The 13241-nt window shown below is 38.0% G+C and overlaps 1 protein-coding gene across 1 annotated transcript; it reads right to left on the minus strand.

The window, feature by feature from the left end:
- Positions 1-5815: 5815 nt before the first annotated feature.
- Positions 5816-7792, minus strand: LOC120627728. Its single transcript, XM_039895752.1, has one exon. The coding sequence runs from the start codon at positions 7790-7792 to the stop codon at positions 5816-5818; it is 1977 nt and encodes a 658-aa protein (XP_039751686.1).
- Between the last annotated feature and the right edge of the window lie 5449 nt (positions 7793-13241).

The following is a 13241-nucleotide window of genomic DNA, read 5'->3' on the forward strand; positions in this document are numbered from 1 at the left end:
AAAGCAAAACTTTGATTTGGCATTTCTAAAAGGCGGTGGGATGTCGTTCCAGCATTTGGTGGCAAGATATTTAAAACTGCCACGAAATGCTGCAGACCTGTGGCGTGGCATCGATAGTGGTGGCGCTGTAGTTCTTTTACCGTAGCAAGGGCCGCGCCAAACTAATTTCCTATACAGGTATGGTGGTTCTTTTGTTTTAACAACACCAAAAAGAAGAGTGCCTACTAGCAGATTATATCTATTTTTCATGTTTAGTAGGTCATGATCATTTAAAAAAGGACTGATGTGAGATCTGGGCGGAATAGTAAAGCAAAATCGGGCGCAAGCATTTTGTGTGCGCTGAATTAATCGCCACAATTTACCTAATAGACATGGACCATAAACAGTAAAACAATAATTTAGTTTCGAAAGTATCAGCGTGTCACAAAGTTTCATTCGAAGATTGATGTTAATGTAAGGTCTTATCCTGTACAGTACTTTTAGTCTATAAAAACAGTTTCGTACTAGTTCCACTACATGTTTTTCGAAACGTAAGTTTTCATCCATTCGAAGTCCTAGATTACGAGCATCACTTACATGTTCAAGGCATATTCCATTGATATTCAACTTTGGCTGGCAAGCTAAAATTTTACTAACTTGCTTTTTAGATCCTATTACCATAAATTTAGACTTGATAGGGTTAAGAATAAGAGCATTATGTTGACACCACAGTGAAATTTTATCAAGGACTTTATTCAATTGCCCGACTGCTTTATTAACGTCTTGGTGATTAACAGGAACATAAATTTGAAGGTCATCAGCGTATGAATGATATTGACAGTTTTCCATACAGTTAATTATATCGGCAGAGTACAAAATAAATAAATATATATATAATATATTTATACATATAATAACGTCCTTAATATTTCAGAACTTTCTGATTTTTACAATTTGTGTAGGAACTTTATAAGCAAGATACTTTCCATAGCGTGAAATGCTTGAATTGATATCGACCAAAAAAAAATTAATAGTCCAATAATATAGCAACTATTTCTTTAATTGAAATGAACCGTAGAACTTTTTAAAATTTGATAATAATAATGTAAATAATAACAATGATTTAATATATTATTTTAATATATTTGTAAAAATGGCTATCATAGGATCTCAACTTTATCATAGCTGTTAAATATACTGAGTTATATCCCAAATATGTTTTTAATGAAATACAAATGCCATTTTTATAAGATGTGATTTTATTTTGCAACTAAGCAAAGGTTGTGAGTTACTCATTCATCAACGAAAGTCAAGACTGACCGCTTAACATGATCTAAAAGGCATGGGGATGACACTTGCCAATTTTTGAACTTTTGAGATGGGAATTTATTCTATGGCGGCCTTATCCCTACTTAGCGATAAGGCCGCCTTTTGTATCCTGCTTCATTCTTCATGTGTTTGTTCTTTTTTTGTCTTGTTTCTTTGTTTGAGTGGTGTACAAATAAAGAGTATAAATAAATTTATTAACAGAAAACCCAATACTGCACAACTTTGAACCCTACCCGGAAAGGAATGATTCGAAATGCGTGATCCGCAATCCATAATGCTAACCACAAGAGATTAAAAATTAATCATAACAAACAGCACAGCTTGATAAGTCAGGAGACAAAAATTATAACCGCAGATTTTATCCCCTGACAGGAGAGAAAATTAACGCGTCCGTAACGTTATGAGAAACGGGAGTAGTAAAAGTTTACTTACCACTTTTTTCTTTTCTGTCATTTATAACACACACATTTTTCTGTCATTTTCAAAAGTGAAAATTAAAAATAAACACAATTAAAAATTTATAAAAAAACCACTCCTCCGCTTGCGGGGATTTTGAGTACCAAAGAAACCGGCGGCCAGGGTTCCAGAGTGAGGAACCTCCTCTCAATATGCGCTGTTTCAAGAACAACTGTCTTTTGTATACGACACTTGATCCAACAACCAAGTAAAAGATTCCTAAGATGTTGTCGAAGCTTTACGCTAGAAGACCAGTGACTGAATCAATCACACTTCGCGTGGCGTTTTTTTTATTATTACACGTATACTATGTGGATACTATTTTCACTTGCGCGCCAATGCACGGAGAGTTTGTAAAGCTGTAGGAGAAGGTAAAATGTTGTCCATTCACAGCATGTCACGGCTAGAATGGGTATACTACCATAGCTTAAACGAGAGTTTTAATATTGTTGACCTTTGTTTTTGTGGGATGCGACCTGCGTTGATACGTTGGCAGTTTCTCACTTGCCGAGTACGTCCCAAAATGCGGCAGCAGCTGCCGAATCAGCTCAAATGCTTATAAGCGCAGTAAATACTCCGTTATTTGTAATGTCTATGTTTTTGAGGCGCTTGTGTTGGAGACTCTAGTCCCATGGTCTTCGGACACGAAAAATTGTATTAACATCATGTCCCAAAAATTGGTCTTGACGTCTGGTGACCCAAGGGCGCTTTTTTAGCCCAACGGCTAAGTCTAGCAATTCAAAGGGGCAATAGCGCCAGCCAATTTGGGTACCATGCCCATAACTGAACAGTTAGACGGCTTCTAATTATTGTAAATGTTAATGTTAGTTGCTAATTATTATTATGCGTTTTCTAATTGGAATTATATGTAGGACTACTTTTTAAGTATTAAAATATGACTTGATTCAACGGTGATGGAAAACATCGTGGGGAAACTTGGGAATGAGAGATCTACATAATGTTCTTAAAGGTGTGTGGAGTCCACCAATCCGCCTGGACCAGCGTGGTGGACTACGGCCTTAACCGTTTCCCATTGTTGAAGGAGACCTGTTCTATAGTGAGCCGGTAATGGGTTGACCTGACTGCTTTAAGCGATATTAGTAAGCCCCAGGCCCATAATACATAAGGAAAATGATCTTCAAGGTTGCAATACAGTACAGATATATGTAATACACCATATACATGATTACACAATGGACTCCACAAAGCACCTGTATTGTTGTACCGGTGAAGCGGAGGCCGTGGGATAAGCTCTCATGAGTCAAAAACAAGGAACAATAACCTCTTACCCGACATGTGTGCAGTTCACATGCGGTTGAGTAACATTACGTACAATACAATTATTGTGTTCGCGAATAGACAATATGATTTATCATTTAAGAGTAAGCTGGGATCTAGTCGTGCGTGAACGAGGATAAAGCTTGATATACCATTGGATAGAAGCAGGTGTAACTGTGCGGAAATCCATGATATAAGTATTATGAAAATTAAGCTTAATTTGCTAAACTCCGCGAAAAGCAGGAGTATCTGTATGGTGTAATATATAATTTCTTCAATCCTTATACTCCACACCAAACAGATCTTCGGCAGTGTACCCTCCACGCACGTTTTGCTCCGAAACCGGAGCATCCTAAGGAGATGTTGACTTTTCAATGAATAATTGTTATGAATGTTTGCTTGATACACCATTTTGAGCGACCAATTCGAATTTATAGATCGAAAGAAGATGCCCAAATCAACTGTTGATAGGTATTGTAATAATTATGGAGATCTAATTAATGTAAACATGCAGAAAAAATTACCTACCTACCTAAATTACCCGGCTAAGTTTGTTGTGCGCTCTTCTTACACCAGGGCGCGTTTGGAACCCTCGTAGCTTTAGGTTAAAGTTGGCGAACGAAGTTATCACCATCCCCTTACAATTATGTAAATATATATGTATGAACGCTTCAGAAGTGCATGTGATAGGTATATATGAATAAAGAAATTTTGAATTTGAATTTAATTTAAATTAAATCTAAAAAGTCCATGTTATCCAATCGCAATTATACACTTGGATATATTAGATTTGGATGGCCAAACTAATTGTTTAGCTCTAGGGACTTCATTAGACGCGACAAAGATTTTTGAAATTAATTGTTTAAAAATAAAACGTCTCTTCAAATAAGTAAAATACCTAGGTAGAACTCATTTTGAAGATGCAGAACAAGACTGAAACTCTGAGCAAAATGGCAAAAGTTGCGTTTTTCATAAGCACGGCACATAAGTAGTTCACGATACATAGCATAATATATAGCATAATTTTTAGCATCTGTTTTTGCTTTTCGTCACCGTCAAGATTGGCCATTGTTTCACAGGTTCTCTAACGTAATAACCTTGATTATAATAACGGCAATGGAGAATATTCTATTTCAAGAATCGTCCGCTAGCACGACCTTAAATTAACGTGCTTTTGCTAGGACATTATTTTAAAGTTGAAGTCACTGTGAGATAAACAATAATTTCCTGATAGTACTTCTCTATCACAATTTATTTTTATACAATATATTAATAACAAGGCGGGATTCACATTCCATCAATGTTTGGGAAGCTCCTGCGAATATCCGCAAATAAACAAACTTTTTGTGGTACCTGCGGCGGTACACCGATACCTCGCACACTGTCTGCTGTCCTGGAAGCTAAACCTTAACAAAAGTGTGTGGGCGTGTGGCTGTGTGTGTGTGTGTGTGTGTTCTGTCACATAATAGCGTATTTAATTTTTTTAGGCTTTATACGTTCATATTATTGGTATTATATTATGTCGGGGTTTTTAAATTTTTAATTTCATTTTAGATTTTTACAACTAATCTAATTCTTTTAATGTGTTTCTGTTTTTAATATGGATTTATTCTTAATAGCAAATAGATTTACTCCTATTTAAATTTTGTTCCAATTAGACGAATCTACTTAGAAGTGATTGCGCGGCGTGAGACGGCGTGGGTGGAGGTGACCGCCCAAACAATACTTGCATTGCATATATTGCGTGTACTCGTTTGTCATTTGTATTGTTTTACTTTTAACTGCTTGCAAAATTAGCCGCCGTTGTAGACCTTGCACAGTTATGTACGCTGATAGTTGCAATAATATTAATAGACTGCTTCAAGTTGGAGGTCCCGGGTTCAGTTCCCGACATGGGCAATTTGGGAATTTATAATCTCTGAATTTTCTCTGATCTGCTCTGGTGGGAGGCTTCGGCCAAGGCTAGTTACCATCCTACCGACATTGACTTGCAGGTTACCGATTAGGTGTATGTGTTTAATATAACTGCTATATTCTCTAACAGGTGAGCCCTCTATCACCTTAGACAGCATCATTACTTACCACCAGGTCTTATTGCAGTCAGAGGCTAACTAGTAGGAAAAAACAAAAGGATATTGATGGGTCTGTGACGTATGGTAACGGCATATAAGAACACAGTTATCACCACCTTTCCTCTTTCCGCGGGTAACGTACGTGGCGGCTAAGGGAATATTACGAGCAGCAACGTCCTCTATGCTACTACTACATTTAGTAACCCGTCTTCCTAGTGTGATGATTACGAACTATCCCATCCGTTGAGAAAGGACTTAAGTGCAGAAGTGAACTGTTATATGCTATGGATTGTTGAGTCTATACGTTTGTCCATTTTAGTTACGCCAAAGCTGTTACCTTTTGAGCCTTCAGTTGTCTGGAAAAGAGGGCTATTCTTTCCGAAAGCTAACTCATTTTCAGAACTATTATAAGAAAATTATTTAGTGTAAAATTTAGCGTATTTTATACTATGACCCAAAATAGACAGCCTTGAAATGCAGTTAATATACTTAATATAGTCAAAAAGTAGCTATATGAAAAAATTATAACAATCGAATAAAAGACTCTTTAAAAGTTTCATCTTTTATCTAAATTTATAAAACAATTCTACAAACTATGTATCAAAACTATATACATTAGCGTCGTTTAAAAATATTAATACCATCGAGCGTTTTTATTCCTTAAAAATATTAATTTACTGCGAATAAATATGAATAATTACCTAGTGCCTACTCGGTGTTGATTTTGTTTTCGTGGAGCCATCCTCTCCGAGTATTTGAACGTTCCTCACCTGTTTACGCGTCGGTGCTGCAGTGGTGAGTTCGGTAGCTGGTGCTGGAGTGGGCGCATAGTCAGGATTGATTGCAAGCAGAAGCATCTTCAGGAGTAAAGCTTCCCTGACCTCGACGGGAAGGTACTCGGGTATTTCGTCAATGTGGTTAGAAGCGGAACTTTGGGAATCGTACGGGCGGGTGTATCGTCGCCGAGGCACGTACCTCTGGCTCTCATACTGATCGTCGTATTGCACTTGGTTTGAATACACGTCTTGTCTATACCGCGGTTCGTATCTGTAATCGTAACGGTTATCGTCTTGATAATGCCGGGGCTGGTACGTCTCGCGGCGGTACGACACAGGCTGATACGGCGGCCCGGGCATTAACTGATCCATTAAATTTTGCAAACGGTTTTGTCTTAGTATCAAAATGTGAAGCAAGCGTTTAAAATCTCTTGTACTTACAGGTGCCGAGATAGATTGCATTTCGTCGATCGGTTCGTATCTCTGGTACTGAGGCTGACTTCGATAAGGGTTGACGAATCTCGCTTCGTAGCCTTGAATAGGAACACCCCTCTCGTCCACTGGTATTTGAACTACTCTTGTAACTGGTCTTAATTCGTATGGAACTGACGACGCCTCAGATGCCTTTTGTTGAGGGTGTTCCTTTCCATACTGAGGTTCCAATACTTTGTCCTGGTATTCAAAGTGGAGAAAGGGCCGCTGGTTACCTATAGGTATCGGTGCTCCAGGGTTGTCCCTCAAGTATTCTTGGGTCCGGAACTGGATTGTTGAAGGTCGTTGATATAAAGGCTGCTCATAATCTCGTTCATCCACGGGTCTATGAGCTGGTATGTGAATCACTGGCACTGGATTTGACGTCACTACGTTTTCGTGATCGAAAACACGACCTGTACTCGCTTCTATAGTTGTTTCCTGATCTTCTAAATTTGTGTCTTGATATTTCTGTTGTATTTTCTGTCTCGATGCTAGCAAAGAATGTAACGGTATCAGTCTGGGTCGGGTTGTTGTTGTTGTTGTAAAAAGAGGACGCAAAGTTCCGTGTGACAGATGGCTCCCGTACACGTCAGTTGAATCATCACCCATCGACTGCTGCAAATTCACCATGTGATGGTTAGAACTCGTTCCAGCAAGTTCACGTCTGATACCATTAGACTTATTAGAATCATGTTCTTTGTCATTGTGATGTTCATACACAGATTTTAACGTTAAAGGTGCTGCAGTTGTCGTCTGTTTTGTAATTAAATCGTCTTTCACAGTCACAGACACGGGCTTTGTTAATTGCACCCGAGTTTTCATAATATCTTCTTTTCGATAAAGGTTCTGAGAACTGGCCGTAGTTTCTTCGAGCTTATCCTTTTCGGTAGATGATTCGGTGGTTGACCGCATCAAGCTCGGTCTACGTCGCGGTATCGCTTGGATCACCGTACCTCTAGTAGTTGCACTGCCTCTTGGATACACTACAGTTGCAAGAGGCCTTCTAGTCGTCGACGAGACTGTTTTATTCACCCTCACAACCATTGTTGGTGTAGTCGGCGTGGTGTTGGTCGTCACTGGAACAGGTGTGCTGTCACCCGAGGAAGTATACGTGACGCGTTTAATTTCCCCACCTTCATCAAGATATCCAAAAGTTCCTTTCACGTTTCCTAAGACGTCACGGCTCTCTATTTTGAATGTCCCGTCGTTGGCTTCGTAGCCGATGGTGTACGATCCATCTTCGTTGAGGCGGCGGATTTGTTTCACTATTTCGGTTTTGGTTGGGTCGCCGGTTTCACTGGCCTTGAGGATTTCTTTGGTTGAATTGGTTGAGTCGGTCGGGGGTTCGGTTGACGTGACATTCTCAGTGGTGTTGGTGATATCTGCGCACGTCAGAGTGATGCAAGCGAGGAGTACGAGGAGGTTCATCTCGGTAGGACGCCGGCAGCCGCATGACGGAGCTAAGGTTCGGGCCTCACTCACCACTCCTCTATATAAAATATCGCCCCACTTGCGTCCCAGCGTGTGAACGCCTTACGCAAACAACGCTATTGTTGTCACTTCATTATCTGAAACGGAAAATCTTTTTTCTATGCATATACTTGCGTTGCACGATCCCAATTGTTTAAGGGCCCACCGAAGTGTATTTATGCTATCTTTGTTGCCTACTCTATGTTGGAAACTATTAAAAGCGCCAGACGGCTTTGATATTAAGTTATTCATTTATCTGTAAAGGGTTAGTAAATTATACTAAACCAATATACCGGACTGCTCAATCGCTTGGCGGTATTTTCTCCACTCTCGTCACTAGGGTGGTGAAACCTCGGACCACTCGCTAGCGTAAGTTCAATACTTTATAAGTGATGTGCATTTTAAGTAATTAAAATATCACTTGCTTCAACGGTATAGGAAAACATCGTGAGAAAACCTGCATGCCTTGGAGTTCTACATAATGTTCTCAATTATGTGGAATCCACGAATCCGCACTGGGACAGCATGGTGGACTACAGCCTTACCCCATTCTCATTGTGGGATGAGAACCGTGCTCTGAAGTAGGCCGGTAATGAGTTGATGTGATTATGATAATGAAGAAAAGCAGGAGAATCTGTAAGGTGCAATTTATGACTTCTTCAATCTTTATACTCCACACCGGGCAGATCTACGGCAATGTACTCTCTACGCAAGTTTCGCTCCGACACCGGAGCTTAATCAAAAGATGCTGACTTTACAATGGATAAAGGTTAAGTAACAATACAGGCTATACACATTTTCCTGCTTTTCGCGGAGATATACATCAAGTTAGATTAGATTAGAATAGCAAATTAAGTGCTATTTTCATAATGATACACAAAATCTTATATCCTCTTCAAAGGAAACCCCTTAATTGGCCTATTCCCAAAAAACCTGTAATTACCTGCGATATTGGCCGCACAGACTTTCGGTTTACGTGTTCCCTGAGATACTATGTTACCAAGATCCTTCCTTATTTTCCAACATAACTGCAAAAGGTTAGTTTAAAACTAGATCTGCCTTTACAATGCCCTAAAGTTATTTATAACTTTTCTTGGAGATTTTTTTTATATTATATCTAGTGTGCATAGGCCACAGGCCTCCTGTCTCAGTCCTGTCTGTAAAAGGGTTAAGGTATTTGTTGTAAGTACTAGTTTTATTTATTAATATATCATTAAATGTTTTAGATAAGATTTATTAAATATCTTCTAATACATAACGAAGAATAATCAAGCGATCACCGGACCGGTCACCGGTTTCGGCCTAATCTCTCAAGATTTAGGCCCTAATCCACCACGTTGGCCAAGTTTGGATTGGTAGATTTTACACACCATTGAGAGCAATTTTATGGAACACGCTTTTCTATAAAATTCTCAAAGGTGTTCACAATGTTATCCTTCAGTGCTATAAAATGAATAAAATATGTTTATTCATATTAATGTTTTTGTATACATGTTATATTCATGCTATTGCGGTATTTATAGAAAAAAAAATTATAAGAAATAATCTTACTATAATAGAAAATAAAATGTTAATAGAAGCTTTTAACTGCAATCTCGCCTGACGGTGAATGACGATGGTGACAAGGTAACCTGCTAGGAGTAGTTATATTAAACCAATACTCCTAATAGATCTGAAATCTTCTGGCAGCTCGTCTTTATATTTAGGGCAAGTAACCACGGCAGAGGCCTCCCGACAGACCAGCCGTTGGAGATTAAATATACCAGTACCACTGCGCCAGGTAGGTCGACTTATCAGAAATCATACTGAAATCTCATAAGAGAGATAACTCCAGCAAAACAAGAGAGTAAGATAGCGATATTGAGATTTAAAACCCTCTAAGCCAGACTAAGCGTCTCTAAATTGGGTTGGCGGACTTTAATATTTATTTGAAAATGGTAAGTATTATAGCCGAAACTGCGTAACCTTACTTTTGAAGGCATAAGGTAGACAAAACTAACCTACTAAAACCTAACTTTCCAAGACACGGGGTAGGCAAAACTAATTACACGCCTTGGAATGTTAGTTGATTACAACTAACATTCCAAGGCGTGGGGTAGACGTTAAGTCTAAGATCTTCTAACTGTGTGAACAAAACTAATCTCCTATCTTTCCAAGGCACGGGGTAGACAAAACTAATCTCCTATCTTTCCAAGGCACGGGGTAGACAAAACTAATGTTCTAACTCCTCACCGTTGCTGAGCAGTTCTTGGCCCGACTGCAAGTCGAACTCAGTGCCTTATAGTCCGTAGTCATACATCCCAACAATTAGTCCAATGGGCAATTTACACTGCAATAAATCATCTGTTATATTTATTTACACAATTGTTAGGAGAGCGACCATTCTCCGCTGTTAAATATTTTTCGCACGGTCGGCTGCCAATGTCGGCTTTAATTACAATAAATTTGAGTGGAAATTAAAGTGGATTTCGCATCCAAGGTTCCTGGTGCTGTCTTAAAATGGGCTTAGAAATATAGGGTGGTAATTACAACCGCTACTCTGAGGTTAATTGGGCTAGGCATGCATTTATGTGCAGATTACGTTCAAAGAGGGTTATAATAATTTTCATCCAAATTACGAAGCATAATCAAAACTTTACTATTTTAGGTCTTACGTTAAAATTGGTTACAATATGATAGACTGGCTTCTCAGCATCACAAACTGAAACACTTGGCGACCTGGGCGGCCTGGTAAGTTTCTGGAGTGAGCTCGACTGGCCGAAGTGAGCAAGCGGGGAGCCGCAACAGCGGCACTACGGAGACAGGTCCAGGGAAAAGAAGGAGGAGGGTCGACATTCCGAGGATATCAAATCTATTTATTACCGCGGGCAACAGCTAGCTGTTGCCCGCGGTTTTCGTTCGCTCCGTCCCTGTCCCGCGGGAATTTAATTTTTGGCGGGATAAATAGTAGCCTATTTGTTCATCAAGAGTATAATCTATGTCGATTCTTATTATGATGATTGTATAATTCTTATTTCGGTCCAATGGTTTAACTAGTAGTTTAACGTGAAACAGAAACAAACATCCATCCATCCATATAGTGGCGTGCACTTCATACATACACAAAAGCCTGCCTATCCTACCCTAAAATTTGCGTATAACTCATAAATGCGAAGGATTTTTCCATTTCATGGCATCTACTTTCTTTATGCAACCCTGGTCAAAAACCTTGTGCACGTCACTGCATTCATCCAAACTTACGCCTTTTAATTATTAATAGGATATTATTTTTAGGATAGGATACTAAACCATACTAACCTCCCCAGGAAACAAACTCTTTCTGTGCCATCTAAGTAAAGCGGTCAAGCCATGCATGGGTATTATAGGTAAATTGATATTTAATTCATCCCAAAATCAATGGGCTTGCATAATTTTATTAGAGAGTCCCCGTGAGCACCTTCTTGTTTCATCATCAGTTCAACTCTGTCATAATATTTTTTGTCTGGGCTATTTATCTATCTAAATATATGTTCGACTGTTTACTTATGTGACCATACCCATGAGTAAACAGTCGAACAGCATATATTTGATAAAGGTAATAATATATATTCTTGGCACTAAGTTATTATATACTTAGTGCCAAGTTATTATATACTATTATTATATATTTCTTAAGATATAAGATAAAAGTCCATAAGGCTAGGTAATAGCATGGACTTTCATCTTTTCTGGTTGGCGTGCGTTTGAAGCAGTGTAATATCGCTTGCTTTAAGAAAGAAAGAAAACATCTCGAGGAAATCTAATACTAAATCTATACTTGAGAACACTATTGACAAAAAGCTGAGAAAGAAAGTCCAGCGTGATGGACTACAGTCTTAAAGTCCACTGGGCCTTCACCGCTTCTACACATGTTCCCACCTAAACATTTTATTTCATTTTTCATTTCATAGGTCACTCCAAACCCTGCTAAATTGTTAAACTGGGAATGAATGAATACACTTTTATTGTACACCAAAGAAAAAAGTAGTTAAAGAGATATACACAGACCAAAAGGGGACAATTTGGTGGCCTTATCGCTACGTAGCGATTTTTTACAGGCAACCAAAGAGTTAGACGGTGCAATAATAAGATATAAATATTACTCAAATATAATATATAGCTATAAAATATATATAAACATACGCTAAACAAACAATTACCCATAATAACAGCGAGGTAACGATACAATTGATTAATTTCTTACTGACTTTCTTGCTTGCTTGAAAGTATCCGGCTCCGCTTTCATCTCTCACAAGATAGAAAAACGAATGTTAAAATGTAAGATGTAAACAGTTGATGATGTTGGAGAAGAGCAACTGCTGAGTTTCTTGCCGGATTCTTCTCGGTAGAATCTTCCTTCCTAACCGGCGATAGAGCCGTACAAACAGAGAAACTTGGCGTTTCAAAAGTGATTATACATACATACATACTTGAATTTTTTTTTCTTGATTTTGAATTAATATAATCTACAAAAAATCATATAAAAAAAGAAAAAATATATATAAAAATATGAAAACTTAAAATAAATACTTATATCAATATATAACATCCTCAATTTAAACGAGATATAGATATAAATAAAGTGATGGAGATAAATATTGACCCTTCACTAGTTTCTCAGAGGTCACAATGACTGTTCCTCACTGATATATTGTATGTTTCTGTGTGTTTCTTGTGTGCTTCTGTGTTTATTTCTTATTTCTGTTCTTTTGTTTCGTGTGCAATAAAAGTTTATTCATTCATTCACTTTACATAAACTTACCTTAAGCACCATCTCGCGTTAGTTACTGAAACTATTTCAATATGCTACCCAGCTACGTGAAAGTGATGACCTTATATGCATGTATTGCTGACGTATTTTCCAGCTCAGTATTGACGAGAATTCCGGCAGAATGCGCCACTAGTAAGACTCTTTGAGCTAGGTGAAATAATTCAGTAACGGTCATACAATTTATTAATTCTTATCAATTCTTCATGGCGTTTAGTGTATCCGCCCACTTCCAAGAAATAAATGCCTAAGTAACTGCGTAAATAAAAACAAAAAACAAGATTTCGCATTTATTATATTAGTAAGTAGGCCAACAAACTATTGCTTTGCAAAAGATCGCGTCAAACCCAACTTAAACTTATTATGGAAAATGGCGCGACGGTTTTATTCATTTAAAAATAATAAAAGGCAAATATTCCTATTTAAACACAAATCATATTCAAAATATAACTGGTTATGAATTGTCAATATTTTGATAAAATTCATTTATTAGAATTATATAGAAAAGGTACAATACATTTGTTCATGTAAGGATATGCGTACAAATTTTGGTCGTATAAAACCTATTTTAAGGTTCGAAAAAAGAATTGGTATTACCCAGCTAAATCAAAATGGTCAAAC

This window comes from Pararge aegeria, chromosome 11 (genome assembly GCF_905163445.1).
Source record: "Pararge aegeria chromosome 11, ilParAegt1.1, whole genome shotgun sequence".
Lineage (NCBI taxonomy): Eukaryota > Metazoa > Arthropoda > Insecta > Lepidoptera > Nymphalidae > Pararge > Pararge aegeria.

Excerpts from the sequence above, each read along its gene's own strand:
- LOC120627728 (XM_039895752.1), bottom strand. The coding sequence starts at position 7,792 with ATGAACCTCCTCGTACTCCTCGCTTGCATCACTCTGACGTGCGCAGAT.